The sequence below is a fragment of the Panicum virgatum genome, chromosome 3N (genome assembly GCF_016808335.1).
Source record: "Panicum virgatum strain AP13 chromosome 3N, P.virgatum_v5, whole genome shotgun sequence".
In the NCBI taxonomy this organism is placed as follows: Eukaryota; Viridiplantae; Streptophyta; class Magnoliopsida; order Poales; family Poaceae; genus Panicum; species Panicum virgatum.
The window spans coordinates 66,190,690-66,209,819 of record NC_053147.1 but is presented as its reverse complement, the minus strand read 5'-3'; the positions used below and the strand labels follow the sequence as shown (position 1 = coordinate 66,209,819).

Genomic DNA, 19,130 nt, shown 5'->3' with positions numbered 1-19,130 from the left:
CGCGGGTAAAATTGCCATCCCTAGCCAGAAAAAATATAGTAACTGGTGGATTTTGATCGAATGGATGAGATTCATCAGCTGATGCATTAAAAGATGCGGAAAAATCATGCAGTTGAGACATAGCATCACCCATTACTCTTCTTTTTAGATTGTGTAAAATGGAGGAACCAATCCACAGCTGCCGGCGTGCTTTTGGCTTATTAGATCGAGCCTACTCCTGTCACTGTTACTTTGATCTGATTCTCTGCCAGAATTAACCTCGAGATGCAATACAGACAGTGACACTGCAGTTCATGTAAATTCAGGATGAATCATGAATCAGAGCAGCAGTTATGCGAAATGAACAGTGCAACGATACAGTGCAAACAGAGGGCGTGTATGATTTTCAGTCATGCTGCTCGTCGGAGACTTTTCTGTCTTCCGCCACAGCAATTGCCATCTCCATCCGCTATTCAAAGACACAGATAAATGCAGAAGAAATGAAGAAACTTCGGTTGCTCAGTCTTCCAGCCGCGACTGAAGAAATGCGTAGGTATGGAAAGGAAAGCGTAGCCGCGTTGGTGTTTGGGCGCGCCATCAAAATCTTTCCTTGTCTGAAGAAACGGTTGCTCTGAATCCCCTGCCACCAGCAGAATTGACCGCGAAATCATCAACTGCAACGTCAAACGCTTTGTTTACTGCTGTGTTACAACTTACAAGGTTGCAAGATTTTCAACTGTGTCAAACACGATGAGAATACTGCCACCAGAAGAGTGTTTCGGAGATGTCAGTTGAAAGAAGTGGAGAATGGAAAACGATGTCCTCTTTGCTGTCAGCTTGTTTTTTTTTCTCACAAGAGCAGTATTCTCATCGTGAAGCAATTTGACACAGAGGTTATCCTGCGTCACAAGAGCTTACAGAGATTTTTTTTTTCTCTTCACGTCAGTTGAAAGAGCAGTTGAAAATCTTGCAACTTTCTTGCAACTGTGTCAAACATGATGAGAATACTGCTCTTCAACTGCTCTTGCTTACAGAGAATGGAAAACGATGTCAGTTGAAAGAACTTACAGAGATTTTTTTCTCTTCACGTCAAACTTCGTCGTCGTCAGTCTTCTGTCGTCACCAGAGGTTATCCTACCTGGATAACTGACAGTTTTTCTTCACTGCTGTCTAACAAGATGGCAAATTTCCAATTTCAAAGTTCGTGGCAGAGTTTTCCTTCACCAGATAAAGTCTGAGCAAGATACTATAAATTACTCCATTGTAGCATGCCTATCTACAGCGTGCAAGATGAGTCGTTACTAGGTGCTTCTTGGATAGTCACAGATTAGACATGAGTGTTTCAGAGCTGTCACTTTTCTGAACAAAAAATGTTTCAGAGATGTCACTTTGTTGAACAAAAATATTTCAGAGTTGTCATGCTGTACGAAACGGCAAAAAAAAAAGGAACGCCGTTCCTGCGCGTTGGCCAGCGGAAGTGTTGGGACGCCATGATGTTTGTCGGCTTGGCACCATTTTTTTCTAGAATGAAGATGGCAACATTTTTTAGGATAGATTTAAGGGAGAAATAAAAGACGCGCGTACCCTCCGCTAGCTCTTCATTTACCAGCCATAATTAAAGTTGTTTGCTAAGATTAAGCAGCCGAGCAAGAAATAGAATAGGTAAGTATGCAGCTGAGAGCTAAGAAAATAAATAAATAATTTTCTTTAATATTTATCCAAAAGTCGTAGAATGCTTTAAATAACCTTCAATGCCTTAAATTTCAGGATAGAGGGAGTAGAGTCGTAATAAAAATATGGCATCCAAGTGACCAGTTACACAGAGAAGCAGCTTAACAAGTACGAGTACATAGCAAAGAAGCAATTTGATTGTCTCTGCGCGAAGAGAAAAAAAAAACAAGGGAAAAGAAAAAGGAAGAAGAAGAATGGGCGGGGCCCAAGATCAAGGATGTTTTGGCCCAAAAAAGTTTAGGGATTATCTTAGATTTTTAAAATCTAGTAAGTTCAAAATAAGCCAATTTCTACTGGGTTTAGAATACATTTTGCATTCAATAATAAACACTAGAGCATGAGTGCAACATTTCAAGATTACAAAATAGCCAAAATGGTGTAAAAAATTTACAAATTATGACTAAATTCCAAGTTTGGTGCATTATTTAATTAGGATGTTACACTTACACCACTCCTCCCATGCTAACCGCTACCACCAGATAGTACATAAAACCGGTTCATCGTTTGAACTGAGAAAACGTGAACCATTGACCTGATCAGTTTGGTTCAACTAGAAGACTTGCCATGCAATGGACCGATGCAAACAGGTCGGTTTTATGCTGAACCCGTGATTAGTTCGATGTTTTGGATGGTAGTTTGGATTTTGGAAGTGAGGGCAAATAGACTATTGTTGTGTTGCTACGTATCTCATCCATTATGCCATAAGCGACATGTTTAGGTAGATCTTATTATTCTCATATATATTCACTCATTCAACTTATCCAGTTATCTCAACAAATGCACTCACACATCCTATATACCCTATGAGCAAATTTAGAGAGACATGACCGGCAGATCTTGATGATGACAGGTGAAAGACGCGGTTCTTATCTGGGGGTAAAATCGGAAAACGAATTGAAAGACGCGGGTCGGCGGTTAGGGGCCAGGGGCATATGCGTAAAATTAAGGGGCCTCTTCCGCGGCGCGCATGGTGCCCCGCGAAAGCCGAGCGGCCGGACAAGTGAAGCGCGGCGCGATCGACCGTCGCGTCCCATCCGCATCCATTCCATTTCCCGCACGAGCCCTAGGCGCGCGCGCGCGCGACCCCCCACGACGGGATCGGAGGAGATGGAGGAGAGCGACGCGGTGGGCGGGGTGGCGGTGCAGCTCATCGACGGCGAGGGCGAGTTCGCGGCCGAGGGGGCGGAGCGGTTCATGGCGGCCGCGGGCGTCGCCGGCTGCGGGCTCTCCTACGCCGTCGTCTCCATCATGGGGCCACAGAGCAGCGGTACTGTACGCACCGCCTCCATTCCGATCCCATCCGCGCTCCACGACGATCGATCTCGGTTGGTTGGTCCGCCGATCACGAGCTCGATCGGCGGGCCGGCCCCGTGCGCGCGCGCTGGCCACCTGTTTGACGAAATGTTGGTGATCGTGCGGGTACGAGTGGGCTTGGCGCGCGTTAGGCATCACTTGCGCGCGATGGTGTCGTGTGAATCAGTGGTGCTCTGTTGTCTGTTGTTCCTAACCAACGGGCGATTGAGTTGATCTCTGGTCAAACCGTGCAATTATTAAGAACTTTGCCTTCGTCTGTAGTCTGTCTGTCCTCTGCTTGTACAAGTCATTAGTTTCTCCCAAGTGCTATACCTAGACTAATTCGGTAATGGAATATGAGTTAATGCATCCTCAAGGACGTTGGTAAACTATAACTGATGTTTCGTCCATTTGAAACCTAGCTTAAACCTGCACCGCATTTGTGGACATTACTGATCGATTAGTTCTAGTAAATTTGCTTACCACTACGGCACTACTTCTAATGCATAGTATGGTGTGCTGTATTGCTACTTCAGTAAGCTATAGTAGAAATTTAGACTCGTCTCCTTTTCTGGGTCATCGATGTGGGTGACTAGGATAGAGCCATTGTTAGTTTCCTAACTGTGGGTGACTTGAAAAATGTAATTGGATACATGCTTGAACTTCAAATACGGTGCCTGGGCATGCCGCTGCTGGTTGAAGCTGTGAATTTTCTGTCAGGAATATTTTATTTATCTCAAGCAAACATAGGGCAATGTTTTCCTCAAGTATCTGACTCTACACTCGGAGCTGTTGTGTTTCAACTTAGACAGCATGAAAACCTTTAGTTGGAACTGTAAATGTTGTTTTCAATACAGTTCTTTGGCTGAGGCTGAGATCATTACCTTTAGCTGATGTTTGGGCTCTCTGCTTGTTCACACAAAAAGGATGCTATATGCTGTATGCATTTAGTACCTTTTAGAGCAAGTAATGTATATATGTTTAAAAATAAGGATTTTTTTATTTTGAGCAGGAAAGAGTACCTTGTTGAACCAACTATTTGGAACCAACTTTAGGGAGATGGATGCATTCAGGGGAAGGTATAAACTGTTTCCTTCTCCCTCACATGATTGTAGATTTGCACATCATATATTTATGTTATTTATTCATGAATGAATAATTTCATAACTAGTGCTCTTCCTTTGGTAGGCATTTTGCATACCCATTACTATCCCCTTCCTTATCATGAAAACACGTCTCTAAATTGTATCTGCTATTTTTATTTATGTTGAATAGAGAAACTATTGTTGTTCTACTTTTGTTATTAGGAGCCAGACTACTAAAGGCATCTGGATAGCACGCTGTGTTGGTGTTGAGCCTTGTACTGTTGTGTTGGACCTGGAGGGTACCGATGGAAGAGAGAGAGGAGAGGTAAGACTGCATAGGTCAATTACCATGTTGAGTATCATTTATCAAAATATTCAAGTAGTAGTGTGCAACAGTAGTATGCTGTTGGTAGTTAAGTTGGTTTTGCATAGCAATTACGTTAAATATGGTTTTTTGTTCTTTGATCTTTTTAGTTCCCAGCCTAGAAATCTTGGAAGTTTAAACCATGCAAGTTTAAGAAATGATCTGTACTTTGATACTAACATAATATGTTTCGCTTTGTCTTTTTTTGTAATGTACATAACAGTCATTAGATGGTCCTAATTGCAAAGATTTCTTTTTTATTTGAGGGAAACTGGTCAGTCAGCATTAATCTTTCCTCCAGTCGAGATGTATCATGACATGGCATTGCCACTTGAACTTTTTGTACTGAAGTAAGAAATGTAAAGAGAATGATGCTCTTTACTACTGTTTTAAAGGGTGCCTTTACATGCATGCTGAGTTCAAGTTGAGAATGGCATGCGGAAGAGGCTTTTATGCATGTTTCCTTTTAGGAGGTTATTTGCTAAACTTTATTTTCTCATATGTCTCCTTTTGTCTCGTCTAGGATGACACTGCATTTGAAAAGCAAAGTGCGTTATTTGCTCTTGCAATTTCAGATATAGTTCTAATTAACATGTGAGTCGCCCTAACGACATTTATCTTCACTTCCCTTATGGACATATTCGTCGAAGCTTTAGTTCTCGCACATACTACTGACTTTCTGATATCACTGTGTGTATGTCCATAGGTGGTGCCATGATATCGGCCGCGAGCAAGCAGCCAATAAACCACTTCTAAAGACAGTATTTCAGGTACCAAGGTTTAACATCTTTGTTCTTTCAGGGCTCCCCTTATACACACACTAGTCATGATTACCTGATGTATTTGTAACATTTGGATATCTGAGTTTGTAGGTCATGATGCGTTTGTTCAGTCCGCGAAAGACAACACTACTATTTGTTATACGTGATAAAACCAGGGTTTGCCTCTCCTTTGTTATCTTGTGTTCTTGAATGAATCTATCCAAAAAAAATCAGAAATTTATTCAGAAGTATAATCTTTGTTCCATTAACTTCAGAGAATCTCAGACACATCATTGTTTTCATGTAGACTCCACTTGAACATCTAGAGCCAGTTCTAAGGGAGGATATTCAAAAGGTGCTGGCATCCTTTCTTTTCCTTTCATTTTTGTTTACTAGTTAGTTGGGTTCCTCTAGTTCTAATATTGTCACAGATTTGATCAGATATGGAACTCGGTTCCGAAGCCAGAGGCACACAAAGATACCCCTATTGGTGAATTTTTCAATGTAAGTTATTTTTTTTTACAATCTTGAAAAAGAAAATCATGATTTTACTAGAACACCCATTTTTCAATGTAGAATAATAGGATTGGTGTAATTAATGATTGTATTAGCCTGAGCCTTGGGGCTGAATATATAGGGGTACATGACTTGGAGGGAGAGGAGCCTCTCCTACAGATCTGGTAGGATACAAATACAATCCTAATCTACCTAATATAGAGATATCCCTAATATACTCTAACATCCCCCTGCAGTCACAGCGGGAGCATCGCAGACGGTGGGACTGGAGAGAAGTCGGTAAACTGACATCCCCCGCAGTCACAACGGTCAGTGCGCCGCAGATGCTGTGGCTGGAGTGAAAAACCACAAGGTTGCTCAAGCAGACGATAGCCCTTTGTGCCGATGTCGAGGTAGCCAAGTGGAGGACGAGTAACCATGATCGATGATGCCGTGCGTAGGGTAGCCGTGGTCGACGTAGCTGTCGAGTTAGCCGATGCAGAGGTAGCCGCACATGAAGCCGCTGGCGCGCAAGGGGGCGCCAAACAGTGGTGGCGCGGAGGCGCCGTAGACGAAGACAGTGATGCGTCGAGGGCGAAGGGAGGGTGACGCCGTCAAAACGCCAAGGCCGAGGCGGGTACTGGGTTTGCCAGACCCAGTAGCGCGTCGGGGACGAAGGTACGCGCCGGTGTTGCCAATACCGGACGTACAAGGGAGAGCACACAACCAAGTCGTAGAATGTAAGGGACCAACAGAGGAGGTCTCGACGACAGTTGCGGTGCAGAACGGCGAAGAACTCGAACAGCTTGACGAAGACCATGCGCGCAAGGTACAGCAACGCGTCATTGACGACGAGGTCGAGGATGTGGTCGGCGGTGGCGAAGATGCAAGACGAAGGAGACCACGGGTGGCGGCACTGCTGCCCGAAGAGGCGACGCAGTGGCAACCCTCCGTCCTCAGTGAAGGGGCGCGCTTGACGAAGACGAACGTCACGGGAGCCGAGTGGATCACGCACCTCGGCAGATCAAACCGAGTAGCATGAGGCGAGACGACGGTGGGCGAAGTCGGTGAAGGCGTCCCGATCGGTGAAGGCGATGACGAGACGGCCAAGAATGACGTGCGGACGAAGCGGCGAGGTGGGTGGTGCATACGGGCGTCCCCTAGAGCACCATCCATGTTGCCATGCCGCACAGTCGTGGACGAAGAAGAGGCCGGTGAAGTCGACGCCGACGTCGAAGTAGAGGCGCGATGTCGACAGGCGGTGGGCGACTCAAACGCGATAAGCGAATCGGGAAAAACCTAAAAAAGATACATGCAGCAGCAGTTCGTGTAGAAATCCTTGCGTGCACGGAGTAGAAGAAGTCCCGTCAGCCCTTCTCTCTCCTCTTCAACACTTGCACGCAAGTGTGAGAGGGAGACAGAGGGCGGAGGAGCGATGAGCCCAGGCTGAGGCGGCGCGGATCCCGCCGGGGAGGTGGTGCGACGGCGGCGGATGACTGCAGCGGTGACCTTCCGGCAGAAGGGACGCGTAGAGGGAGGGCGGATCCGCCTGCTGGGACCGATGCCGAGGAGCCGGAGAAGAGGGGACCCGGCACGGCTCGTGGCGCGGGGCGGCGGATCCCGCCAAGACGGTCGCTGGAGAGGTGGGATGAAGAAGCACCGCCGATGAAGATGAGCCCATGGGGTCGCGCGAGGATGGCGCAAATTGGCCGACCGCCACGATGGCGGCTTGCTGTCGAGGTCGACCTGTCCCAGGCTACCACCACGGCAGCGCGGGGTGGGGCGACGCCCAGCGTCCTCCATGGCGAGCGCGGAGAGGGTGACGAGGTCTCCCCGCGGCGGCGGATCTCTAAGAGGTCCGACGCGATGAGGAGGATGAAGCAGGGGAGGCCACCGGTACACATCCAAGGTGAGTTCCATCACGATTCGCTGATGCTTGACGACGACGGCGGCGGATCAGGTTGATCTGCCGCAATAACTAGAAGATCGGCAGACCTTTGATCTGCCGTGGAGAGGGTGGAGGGCGCTGCCCCCGGCGGAGGTCATGGGCAACCTCCCCGGGGGCGCGCTAGGGCTTGGTGAGGGCGGCGCGCTCGAGGGGCGTCGTGGGAACAGGGCAGCCGCGGCGTGAGAGGAGGGACGCCGGCGGGGCGAGCAGCGGAAAACTAGGGTTTGAGGCCTAGGGTTTAAACCTGAACTCGTGATACCATGTAGAATAATAGGATTGGTGTAATTGATGATTGTATTAGCCTGAGCCTTGGGGCTGAATATATAGGGGTACATGACTTGGAGGGAGAGGAGCCTCTCCTACAGATCTGGTAGGATACAAATACAATCCTAATCTACCTAATATAGAGATATCCCTAATATACTCTAACATTCAATATGAAGGTGGAAGTTACTGCACTGTCCAGTTTCGAAGAAAAAGAGGAACAGTTTAGAGAGCAGGTACGTCGAAGATAAGTTGAAACTCGTACCTATAGATATTTATGTATGGAAAGTACAGCAGCATGTTTCCAAGCAATTTCTTTCAAGAACCTTACTTTTACCTTGACCAGGTTCAACAACTTAGGCAGAGATTTTCAAATTCAATTACACCAGGAGGTCTTGCAGGTGATAGAAGAGGAGTAGTTCCTGCTTCAGGTTTTTTGTTTAGTTCACAACAGATTTGGAAAGTTATCCTAGAGAACAAGGATCTTGATCTTCCTGCTCACAAGGTACCTCTCTTTCCTGCTATGCACTAAGACCCATGCTAGATTATTATACCCGATTCACGTTGAAGGGGTCCTCCGAAAATACTTCTGCATCAGTCATAGAATTTTATGACAAACAGATGGAACAGAACTGGTAGCGTATCCCCACCTACATAATGCCAATATTGTTGATGCAGTTCTTCATAATTGTTTAATTATTTCAAGAAAATGGTGTTAATTATAATATCAATAATTATCATGAGTGCGATACAAAATCAATAATTCACATGAAATTTCTCAATTTTGACCGGTTAAAATAGTTAGCTACAAATTAAAACTTGAAAATTTCTGCCTAAATAATATTAAAATTTTATTTAAATAAAATACCTAAACCTGTTTACCGATGATTTACTTCCATTTTCTTTACCACCGCAAGGTAATGGTTGCTACAGTTCGGTGTGATGAAATTGCAAATGAGAAGTTTGGCTGCATAACCTCTGACACAGTAAGATCTTGCCACTTAAAGATCAGGCGACTTTTGTACGGGTTTTGGGTTTCTCTAATGTGTTGTTATCCTTTTAGGAATGGCTAGATCTGGAGAGTGCTGTCCAATCTGGTCCAGTACCTGGTTTTGGGAAAAAACTTGGCTATATTGTGGACGTTCACTTACAAGAGTAAGCCCAACCCGATGGTTTGTTCAACATGATTGCCATGTCTTGCAACTTTACTATCTATCATGCATACGCCTGTTATATTTTTCTTTACATCTGCCAATAGACTGCTACACATGCACTTAATTCAATTTTGTAAACTTTCAATTCTCCTGCTCAAATATATTTAACAAAAAGAGAAAGCATGCACTGGGTACCTTATTAGTACTACTTAGTCTATCTGTTCTCTTAAATCCGCATTTTGAAATACTGACATGTTTATTTGCTCAACTGAAGTACTGGCATTGAAGCCAGAAGTTGGTTAATTTACTGTTTTGTTTTGGTGCCGCCCTACAGAATCCAATATTTAGCTATGAAAGGAAACTTCTTTTCATGAATAAAACTGAATGGTGTGTGAATCATAATTTTTAGGTATGACAAAGAAGCTGTCTATTTTGATGAAGCCGTTAGGAAAGGAAAACGACAACATTTGGAGTCCAGAATAGTGAATGTAAGGCCTTCTTGTACATTTAGTTTTTTTTTCTTCTCACTCAAGATTAGAATATCTTCTGCTTTTCTTTAAAAAACAAATATTAGTAAATGTCCTGTTATGCAGCTCCTGTGATCCTTTCAGAAGTACATCTAGTATTAGAGAGTACATACTGAAAATCTTTCTCACGAATAAGTACCATTTTTAGTTTGTGTCATTTATTTCTTAGTGTCATTTACTCCCTCTAATTTGATCCACATTTGTTGCAGCTTGTCCAACCTGCATTCCAGAAAATGTTGACTCATCTGCGCATGAAGGCTCTAGAAAAATTTAAAACTGGTCTTGTTTCATCTTTGGAGAGTGGAAAAAGTTTTGCAGCCTCGGTTCGAGACAACACAGAATGCTCTCTCAAAGAATTTGAACAAGGCTGTGCAGGTAAACTTCATACACGTGTGGTAATTTATGTTCAATAGATAGTTAAGTTTACCCTTTATAAAACTCAAAATGGTAATTTATTCCAAAAGCATTGTGTCTATATGACAATTGAAGGATGACCGGCCATAAAATTTTTAACCAAAGTAGCCTAATGTCCTAAAACAAATAAGAAATTTTCTATATTCGATGTGCATCATATTCTTCTCCTGTTTCTGTTGGCTTACCAATCCTTTTAATTGGTACTACAACCCACCTTATATGAAATTGATGCATCAAACTGACAAGCACTTGTATTCTAGATGCTGTAATCAAGCAGGCAAACTGGGACTGCACTAAAATACTGGAGAAAGTTCGGCGTGATATTGAAGACCATGCACTTTCAGTTCGTGAAAGCAAGCTATCAGAATTGACAGCCCAAGCTAAGGTTAAGTATGACAAGCTGAGCGAGAATTTAATTTACTAGCTTATCAATACATATTTTCTTCTGGATTTATTTGCATATCTAAAATTATCTGGTTACTGTATGGTAACAATTACAGTTATTTGTACTTGCAGGAGAAATTAAGAAAAGCACTTGCTGAACCTGTGGGGTCTCTTTTCGATGCCGCCGACCAAACAACCTGGGCATCAATAAGAAACGTTTACAGACGCGAGACCGAAGCCATCCTACCAGAGTTTCTGAAAACTCTGTGTGGGTTTGAGATGGAATATGCACCAGCAGAAGAAATGGTATCAAAATTAAGGGATTATGCCCGGAGTGTTGTGGAAAGTAAAGCTAAAGATGAAGCCAGCAAAGTAATGATCCATATGAAGGAGAGGTTAACAAAATTCTCAGTTCTTCATATTGATCGCTTTCTTACTTTCTGTCTGAGGAGGGAAAAAACTTGACACTGTTTCCTGTTGTTGCCAGGTTCACAACAGTGTTTAGCCATGACAAGGATTCGATTCCAAGGGTCTGGACAGGAAAGGAAGATGTCCGTGCAATAGCAAAGGATGCTCGATCTGCGGTACGGAAACCATATATATCCAATATGAAAATAAATCATCAGCTCTTTTATTTTGTTTTCTATTTGTAAGTACTTACACTTACTTTGCAGGCTCTCAAACTACTGTCTGTAATGGTGGGCATTCGTTGGGATGACGAACCGGATAGCATCGAAAGCATCCTCACTTCAACACTTCTGGAAGGCTCTGTTGTATCAAAGATTGCAAGTGCCGCTTCTGCTGATCCACTTGCTTCTACTACTTGGGAAGAGGTAATTTTGTGTTGGTCTGATCTTCCATCAGCAAACACTGAAAGTGTATCTGTGTACGTAATACCACTTTATGAACTTTGGAAATAGATTCCCCCAAAGCAGACAATGATTACTCCTGCTCAGTGCAAGTCACTGTGGAAGCAGTTTAAAGCCGAAACTGAGTTCACCATTACACAAGCAGTATCCACCCAGGTGCATATATAACATAGCTCTGATTTTATTTTACCAGTTGTCATGATGTGTACTTTTCCCTTGAAGCGAATACTTCTATTTTTTTATATTTGTCTATGCCTTTTGTCTTTCACTACAGCAAGCTCACAGGCGCGGTAATAGTAGACTGCCTCCTCCTTGGGCAATTGTTGCCATGGCTGTTCTTGGTTTCAATGAGATCATGACGCTTCTGAGGTACTTGGTAGCACTATGCCCTGTGGTTCTTTACATTCTGAACAACCACATAACACTGCTATTCTTATTGTCTGCAGGAATCCTATTTATCTTTTCTTGCTATTTGTGGGTTACTTGATAGTTAAAGCTTTGGCGGTGCAGCTAGATGTCAACAGAGAATTCCAAAATGGGGTGGTATGATCTGAACACTTAATATAACGTTGAGATTAACCATTGCAGTAGTTGAATTCTGAAATAATTTGCATCGGAGCTCAAGGACTTGTCAGTATTTTACATCTCTTGCGTCATAATGGCAGCACAGAATGGTGCCATTACATGTTAAAAGACCCGAAACCTTGTCTCCCCTTTAAACTACTTCCAAACGAAAAACTATACTGAAAGTCAACTGTTTGCGTCTGGTCACTCCTTCATGCCTTGCCAGATGCTCCTTTTCTAACCAGCAAATGTTAGATTTTGTAACCTGTTGGGAGGCTGGTCCTCTTTTGATTGTAGGAAATCAAACACAACAGGAAGATTAGACTCTGTAGTAACTTCCTTGCGATAACATCGATACTGACATGCCTGACAAACTTTTACGGCCGTTGCTTCTTTCTTAATGAAACACGAATGTTATGCTAGTCCTTGAGCTGCGTCAGCTCTGTCCATCCTGACAAGTTGATGTTGAACTGATGTACGTTAACGTGTGCAGGTTCCTGGGATCATCTCTGTGTCGACAAAGCTCCTGCCGACGATACAAAACCTGGTGAACAAAGTGGCAGCCGAACAGCAAGCGGAGCACCAGCACCCTCAGGCCGCCGAGCCCCCGCAGCCGCAGATGCAGCAACCACCGCCACAGATGCAGCCACCGCCGCTGCTCCTGAGCCCGAGAAGCCCCATGAGCGAGCTTCGGAGGCTGCACATGCCGTCGAGCCCACGCAAGGTAGGCTCGCCGTCGCCATCCTCATCGTCGTCCTCCGCGGTGTCCTCTCCTAGGCACGTCGCCGAGGACCAGAAGCCAAGGCCGGTGGTGGCAGGGCACGAGAACGAGAACGAGTCCAACAGCGCTGACTCCATAGTATGATCCATTGTGGGGTTTGACTGGTACATATACTGTGAAATTAGAAGGTTATGGGCCTTTTGCTGCCCCCCATTTCTATGCATATAGTCGCGATCATAGCAAAGATCATTCTTCAGTAAGTTTCAGAGACAGCAGAGAAATAATGTAGCTGCTTTCCCCCTGCAATTCCTTTGCAAGGAGGGATGATCTGTATGTAGATGGACAGTTGCTACCTGACACCATTCTTGAGCATGTATAGAAGCATAGAGAGCCTACTCAAATGTTAAATCCTAGGATGTTTTCAATGTACTTGGTAAGTAAAAAAGACCTTATGATAGTTGTCAGTAATTTTTTTTTACTTCTAGGACCTCGAGAGAGTGAAAAAAAAACAGTTATTATCACTAGGATCGACGCTTCGAAACACTCGACGCGATGCAGAGGACAGGGAGGGCACTGTTCTCTACATGGCGTTGCCTCTGCGACGCCTGCAGTGCAGGGGGCCAAGACATGCCCCGTGCTCCCAGCCTCCCGAGACCCGTTGTTTTCTCCCCGTCTGGCACGGGAGATGAGCCACACCATGTCTCGTGTACGAGAGACGGGGCACATGGAGAGATTCGGCCGGCGTGTACAACCCCAACGTGTGTCCCCTGGCCCCTGCGCCCTGCCGCAGCCTCCTCACATGGCCGCTGCCGTCTCGTATGGTTGTGGCAGCTGCGGCCGACTGCGAGAGATCACACACAACAAGGCTTTTTTAAAAAAAAAAGGGACCAGCTGCACGCCAGGATACACCATACACAAGGCTAGGTACATAATTTGAAAATCGCCATGTGTAGGATTGGTCAGAAATCCAGAAGGACATGGACCTCTCTTACAGTTGGAATTAGTTTAGTCAGAGGAGGCTGGGATCAGGCCATCAGGGGATCCCAGCATAGGATTCTTCATCCTTTGTTCAAGATGGAGACCCAACCAACCTACTGCCAACTGGATCTCCAGCCCTCCAATTTAGTGCTACATAATTGCTGAGTTACACATGATTTGGTTACAAGAAGGCTCAGGATCTTTGCCAGATCCTGGGTTCAGCATGCGGTTCTGCAACTACTACAATTGCTGAGCTTACCTACAATGCAATCTAGAAACTGGCTAGAGGGCGGGGACTTGAGTTAGGGCGACACTGAGCTGGTGTTGCCTTCCAGCAGCTAAGCTTGGATCCTAACATAGCTTAAACTACCTGAGCTACATTGCGCATCACAAAACTGGCAACTATATGTTCATACAGAAGGTAAGAGGCTATGACGTCGTCTCCTTGAAGCTCTTGGTGAGCCAGATGGCGGTCTCCCTGGGGGACGCCTTCTCAGGGCCGAATGGCTTCAGCAGGATTCCCAGCTCCTCGTACCGCTCCTGCTGCAGCAGCTGAGCGCTGAACTCCAGCAGCCCCTCCAGCGCCTCCGCGCGCTGCTGGAACGATGAGGTGTCGAACCGCTGCAGCCTCGAGTCGTTGGACCCTCTGCTTGATGCAGCAGTAGCATTGCGCCCAGATGAGTCGCTCCCGTTGTCCCCATCACCGGTGTGCAGCACCTGGACAGTGTACTTGTCCTTGGTGATCGACCGGTTGATGGAGGGAGGCGTGGAGCACAAACCGTGACCAGGAGCTGGAGAGAGCTTGTTGATGGGGGCCAAGGGGTCCTCCGATGAAGCCAGAGGGAATTCTGCAATCCTGTCAATTCGAGGTGCATTGACAGACACATCTGGGGAGTCTAGCCGGTCCAGGATGCTTATGGTGCGGCTGCTAGGCATTCCATATGTTGGCAGCGGGAGGGATGCTCTTCGAGCTGTACGGGCGCTTTTGTTTAGAGGTGTTCTTGAGGACAGCTGTACAGGGGGAAATAAGTTCAATGAGTACCAGATATATGCTCATTTCAACATACATAAGAATAAAACAGGTAGCAGGGTCATCAAAATGCAAACTCATGCTGAAGCCAAACATTAGCATAGTTTATAGTAGGTAAAACAAATGCACAGTGATGATTGATGAACCTGTGATACATATCTAACTATGAGGACCACCAAAGTTCAGCTAAAAAATAAGATTATTAAGATTGAGATCAATGCAGTACGAACATCGGAACATGTGCATATTGTAACCGAGAATCAATGCAGATTTTAAACAAATAGAGAGCACATGTTTGTCAGTATTAACAAAGGCACAAAGAACATTGAACAAGCTTTATTTGTGAAAGTACCTCGCTGTGGTTTGTTCTGGTATAAGATGTTTTTGGAGGGTCCAGCCGATTCCTAGTTGTCAATGTCTTGGCTGGAGTACTCTTGGGAGTCCTTAGAATGCCTGATGTCTTTGTTATAATGGCTTTACTGGTAACCTCATCATCAACTTGACTGCTGTCGATGGAGAACTCCTTGACACTCTGTGTAGTTGTATATTCTTTGATGCTCCGAGTGGAGCTAACAGAATTCCGCTCAGGAGATGGTTTGCAGAATGTTACAGTCCTCTCATTTCCTAACGTGTTTCTTCTTGCCACCCTTCTTCGCACAGAATCAGTTATATCGCAAGGAAATGTCATCTTCTTAACTTTGTCTGTCAAAGATTGGTAGATTGGAGACATGTTGCGAGAAGGACTAGACTTCAACTGGACTTGAAGCACATAAGGCTGAAGATGAGGATGCTTTAGCAGTTCTGCAGCCTGTATAGGCAAGTTTACACAAAATGTATCTATTAGGGTAAACACATTCCGTAAAAAGAAAAAAGAAGGCGCTAAGGAATTACACTTGGTCTGTGTTCTGGACTTTTCCGTAGCATGCTCTTGATAAGCCCCCTACTGCATTTTTCAGAAACAAGCTTCCTTCAGGTAAGACAATAGACGCATAAATAAAAGAGAATATATTCAATGACAAACTTACAAGGCACCAGAATATCTTGTGGGCAATGGTGACACTATCGACTTTGTGATCTTGTTAATCAGAGCTTGCATGTCCTGCCAAGAAAGGATGAAATGAGATCATAAATTTCAGAGTTGCATGATTATCAGGACAGAAATAGTAATCCAATTATATGCACTCACAAATATTTAAATTGACAAGGTTTCAGCATAAAAGCAATGCAGGGGGTGTCTAGCAATATGTTTATAAGAATTCCTAATTTACCAGTGTAAATGAAATACACATCCAAAACAGGGCAGATAATCATCTAGCCTCATATGCATATGGAGTGTTCATTAATAAAAAGTATGAAGCTTTTAGCTTAACCATCAAATTGCACCAACATATAAACTAATTACATAGATATCTCACAGGAAAAAAAAATGAATCAAGAACTTACAAAAGCTTTGAATGCAGGCCTGAGAGCGGTCATTTCATATATGCAACATCCTGCAAAAGAGCAATCTGGGTATTAAATCGCAAGCTTTCTACCTAGATGTAGAAACAAAATTTGTGACACTGAAGTGATACAGACCTAGGGACCATATATCGGATTTGGTACCATATGGTATATCAGCAAGAAGTTCTGGGCACATATAACTTGGTGTTCCTACCACCTTTGTAGGAGCAACACAGTAATAAGCAACACCATTATCAAATACATGCAAGAAAACTAAAAAAGTTTCAAGAAACTTACAGAAGAGGCAAGGTCATCAGAAGTCAATATTTTTGCAAGCCCAAAGTCGCCTGCATTTTTATAGATTTAGAAGTGAATCATCACCAAGATTGCTAAGCTCATACATAAAGTATTGTACTTTTCATGAGATTAAAGCACTTACCAAGGCGTATGCTTTGATCTCTGGCAATAAATATATTGGAGCACTGAAACAAATTGAGAAGTTTCAGTTTGTGTTAATCACAAGCCTTAGAAAAATATCAAAGAAAAAGTATCATTACATAATGCGAATCAAGCACTGCTACTGACCTTCACATCACGATGAAGAATGTGATTTGCGTGCAAATAATCAAGAGCCATGAGAAGCTGCACAAGCCACTTGCAGATTTTCTGGAAAATGAGCAGGCAGTTGGGGGTCAGTTTTCTGGTTGCTGCAGAACAACCACAAAATGTTGACAATAAAAGCAAGGTCAAGAGTTGCACCTCCTCAGAAAAATGGTTACTGTTGGCTCTTTTGATAGCATCAGCCCTGGACCAATAAAGATTGTGTTAGCTCTGTGAACAAACTATTTGAAAAGATATTTAACCTCCAAGAAATACGTACATGTCTCCTCCCTCACAGTAACCTATAACAATGCAAACATAGCAACCCTGAAATGAAGAAAAAATGAATGAGATGCATAACAACGGAAGATTTTCACCAGACCATGCAATATGCTACCATTTAGCAACTTTGTTTTGATCCTCTGCCTACCTTTTCCACCCATGAATCTTTGTACTCCACGATAAATGGATTCCTGACTGTTGCAATAAGCTGCATCTGCAAGAACGTTTCCACACAACTCATATCAGATCAGTTCATGGCTTGCCAAAATAAACATGACATCACCATGATGAAGGCATGAACACAGTAATTTATCCAGCAACAAACAATTGGAAACAAATTATTATTCTGTACCAAGGATAATGACATCAAAAGTCAAGTGGTGAAAAAAAGGCATCCCATTCCTTCAAATCCTGCCTATATGAACCAAATGATCAAAAGGTAGCACGGATTAAGTAGAAGAATTTAACCTCCTGATGTGCAGACCTGCGAGTTCGGTCCGTTTGTCGCGCAAGTCGAATCTTCTTGAGCACATACCTGCAAGATAGACTTTGTACAGTAAAATTACTGAACAAAAAACAGCTTGGCCCATATATGAAAAAAAGAGCAAGTCAGGCTCACTTCTTCTTCTCCACCTTGTGCCTCACCAACAGTGCAGAACCAAATGCTCCTTTTCCAATCTGCTCCAATACCTCATACTGATCCATCCTTCGGTAGTCTGCAGCTCACTCAAAGTAAGCTTATGTCCTACAGTCCTAGAGAAGAATGAACAGTTCGTTGAGAATTGGTGGCAGGGGCGGACCCAGCATACCCGATAATTTTTGCAAACAAAATCGAAGTTAGTAGGTAATGTAATGTAACTGGATTCAGATCCGAATACAAATAGTTTTGTTAGGGTTAGGGGTGCTCCGTCTGGCACAGCACAAGGAAAGAGAAGGGGCCGGCATACCTGGAGGATGCGCTCGTCGCCGGCAAAGGGCTGGGCGAAGACAGGACAAATGGCGCCGCCGCTCGCCCAGCCGCCGCCGCCAGGGAATGAAGAGCAAAGGGAGGAGAGAGTCCGAGAGAAGGGGAAGGAAGAGCAAGGGAGGAGATGAACTTGAGCGAGCTGAGCCCTCTGAGCGGGAGGGCTGTCAATGAGACGAGTTCGAGCGAGCTTGCCATCTAAAGCTGGAGGATTCTGAGCTCGAGCTCGAAATGTTTAACCGGAGAACCACCGACAACGTCACGGTAACAGCATTAATGCTAATGGTAGATAATAACACGCGCGTATAAATCCAATCTTAGTGAAAGTTTCATAAGTGTTAAATATTATACCATATTAGTGAAAATTTGCTCATTACGAGGAGAGAGGAGGAATTTCATGAAATGTGAGACAAGTTTCATCCTCACGACACTTATCCGATACAGTTACAAAGTTCATAGTTTTGAAAATAGCGCTGGAATTAGCCTAAAAGGCGGATTTAACTTGATAAATAAATGGTAAGAGAAGCATATCGGGATGTTTAGCTTTATTCCAACTAAATTCTTTTGATAGTTCTATTTTCAAAATTGAATTATTTTCAAAATCGGCCCCGGCTCGTACCAACTTAAACCAAAATATTCTAACAATCAACTTACTGAATCCGAAATGCCAGCTCCAACAACGCGTTAAAAATGTTCAGGGAGAGTGAAATGTAATCCCCGAATCCAAGCAACCAAAATCCAATCTTTTTTGGGGGGTCCAGGAGTACAATCACCGACTCCAACAACACACTAGAACCACTTGGGCAACATTGCACGGAACATCAAAGGCAGATATCCAACTATTCCAACTGATCGAGGAGCCAAAAAAAATCAAAAGAAAAGGAAAGTCCTAGCCAAGCTCTGAAACCTGAACCACGAGCTCCAGTCCACAAGCAAGAACTCACCTTAACCACCGGAGAGATCTTGAAGACCTGAACCAGGCGCTCCCTGTTCCGAAACTCAGAGGGAGCAGGCTCTGGCGGGCGACGGCGTCACGCGCACAGATCTCGCCGCATTTGATCCTATACGGCGGCGGCGGCGTCGGCGTCGGCGGCGGCGGGAAGCGCGTGGGGGAGACGAGAGAAAGATGAGGTTTTGGATGGGTTCAAACTCGCCGGGAGCTCCTTTTCCAATCCAATCCCTCCCTATATAGCCCAAAAGCAATGGGGGCGATTGGCGAAGGAGAGGAGGGAGAAGCCTCCCGAGGAGAGAGAGAGAGAGAGAGAGGGAGGGAGGGTGAG

The 19,130-nt window shown here is 44.5% G+C and overlaps 2 protein-coding genes across 3 annotated transcripts; one reads left to right on the top strand and one right to left on the bottom strand.

Annotated features, from left to right (window-relative positions):
- Positions 1 to 2,680: 2,680 nt before the first annotated feature.
- Positions 2,681 to 12,882, top strand: LOC120666866 (protein ROOT HAIR DEFECTIVE 3 homolog 1-like). The gene is made up of 22 exons (XM_039946851.1): positions 2,681 to 2,977; positions 4,016 to 4,082; positions 4,311 to 4,413; positions 4,976 to 5,046; positions 5,159 to 5,222; positions 5,325 to 5,390; positions 5,521 to 5,568; positions 5,655 to 5,717; positions 8,100 to 8,156; positions 8,267 to 8,425; positions 8,838 to 8,906; positions 8,984 to 9,075; positions 9,484 to 9,562; positions 9,811 to 9,976; positions 10,276 to 10,400; positions 10,532 to 10,794; positions 10,887 to 10,983; positions 11,074 to 11,232; positions 11,320 to 11,424; positions 11,543 to 11,637; positions 11,715 to 11,811; positions 12,326 to 12,882. The coding sequence occupies exons 1-22, from the start codon at positions 2,818 to 2,820 to the stop codon at positions 12,695 to 12,697; spliced, it is 2,577 nt and encodes an 858-aa protein (XP_039802785.1). The 5' UTR covers positions 2,681 to 2,817; the 3' UTR covers positions 12,698 to 12,882.
- A 600-nt stretch (positions 12,883 to 13,482) lies between these two features.
- On the bottom strand, positions 13,483 to 19,130 carry LOC120666867 (serine/threonine-protein kinase Nek2-like). Of its 2 annotated transcripts, none has more exons than XM_039946852.1 (15): positions 18,795 to 19,130; positions 17,506 to 17,639; positions 17,355 to 17,421; positions 17,035 to 17,100; positions 16,885 to 16,931; positions 16,764 to 16,809; positions 16,590 to 16,670; positions 16,444 to 16,486; positions 16,302 to 16,351; positions 16,140 to 16,221; positions 16,005 to 16,054; positions 15,587 to 15,660; positions 15,453 to 15,504; positions 14,914 to 15,369; positions 13,483 to 14,542 (listed from the first exon to the last, which is right to left on the bottom strand). In XM_039946852.1, exons 2-15 carry the CDS (start codon positions 17,589 to 17,591, stop codon positions 13,961 to 13,963), a joined length of 1,782 nt encoding a protein of 593 aa, XP_039802786.1. In that variant the 5' UTR covers positions 17,592 to 17,639; positions 18,795 to 19,130; the 3' UTR covers positions 13,483 to 13,960. The 2 variants fall into 2 exon arrangements, with proteins under 2 accessions (XP_039802786.1, XP_039802787.1); XM_039946853.1 differs by having other exon boundaries at positions 13,512 to 14,542; positions 17,834 to 19,130.

Bases quoted from the DNA above. Each gene is read 5' to 3' on its own strand.
- LOC120666866 (XM_039946851.1), top strand. From the start codon at position 2,818: ATGGAGGAGAGCGACGCGGTGGGCGGGGTGGCGGTGCAGCTCATCGAC. The intron at 5,223-5,324 runs GTACCAAGGTTT...CTGAGTTTGTAG, and splicing joins TTCTAAAGACAGTATTTCAG to GTCATGATGCGTTTGTTCAG. The intron at 11,638-11,714 runs GTACTTGGTAGC...TATTGTCTGCAG, and splicing joins GAGATCATGACGCTTCTGAG to GAATCCTATTTATCTTTTCT.
- LOC120666867 (XM_039946852.1), bottom strand. From the start codon at position 17,591: ATGGATCAGTATGAGGTATTGGAGCAGATTGGAAAAGGAGCATTTGGT. The intron at 17,422-17,505 runs GTGAGCCTGACT...TCTATCTTGCAG, and splicing joins CACAAGGTGGAGAAGAAGAA to GTATGTGCTCAAGAAGATTC. The intron at 16,222-16,301 runs GTAAGTTTCTTG...GCTCCTACAAAG, and splicing joins CTGATGACCTTGCCTCTTCT to GTGGTAGGAACACCAAGTTA.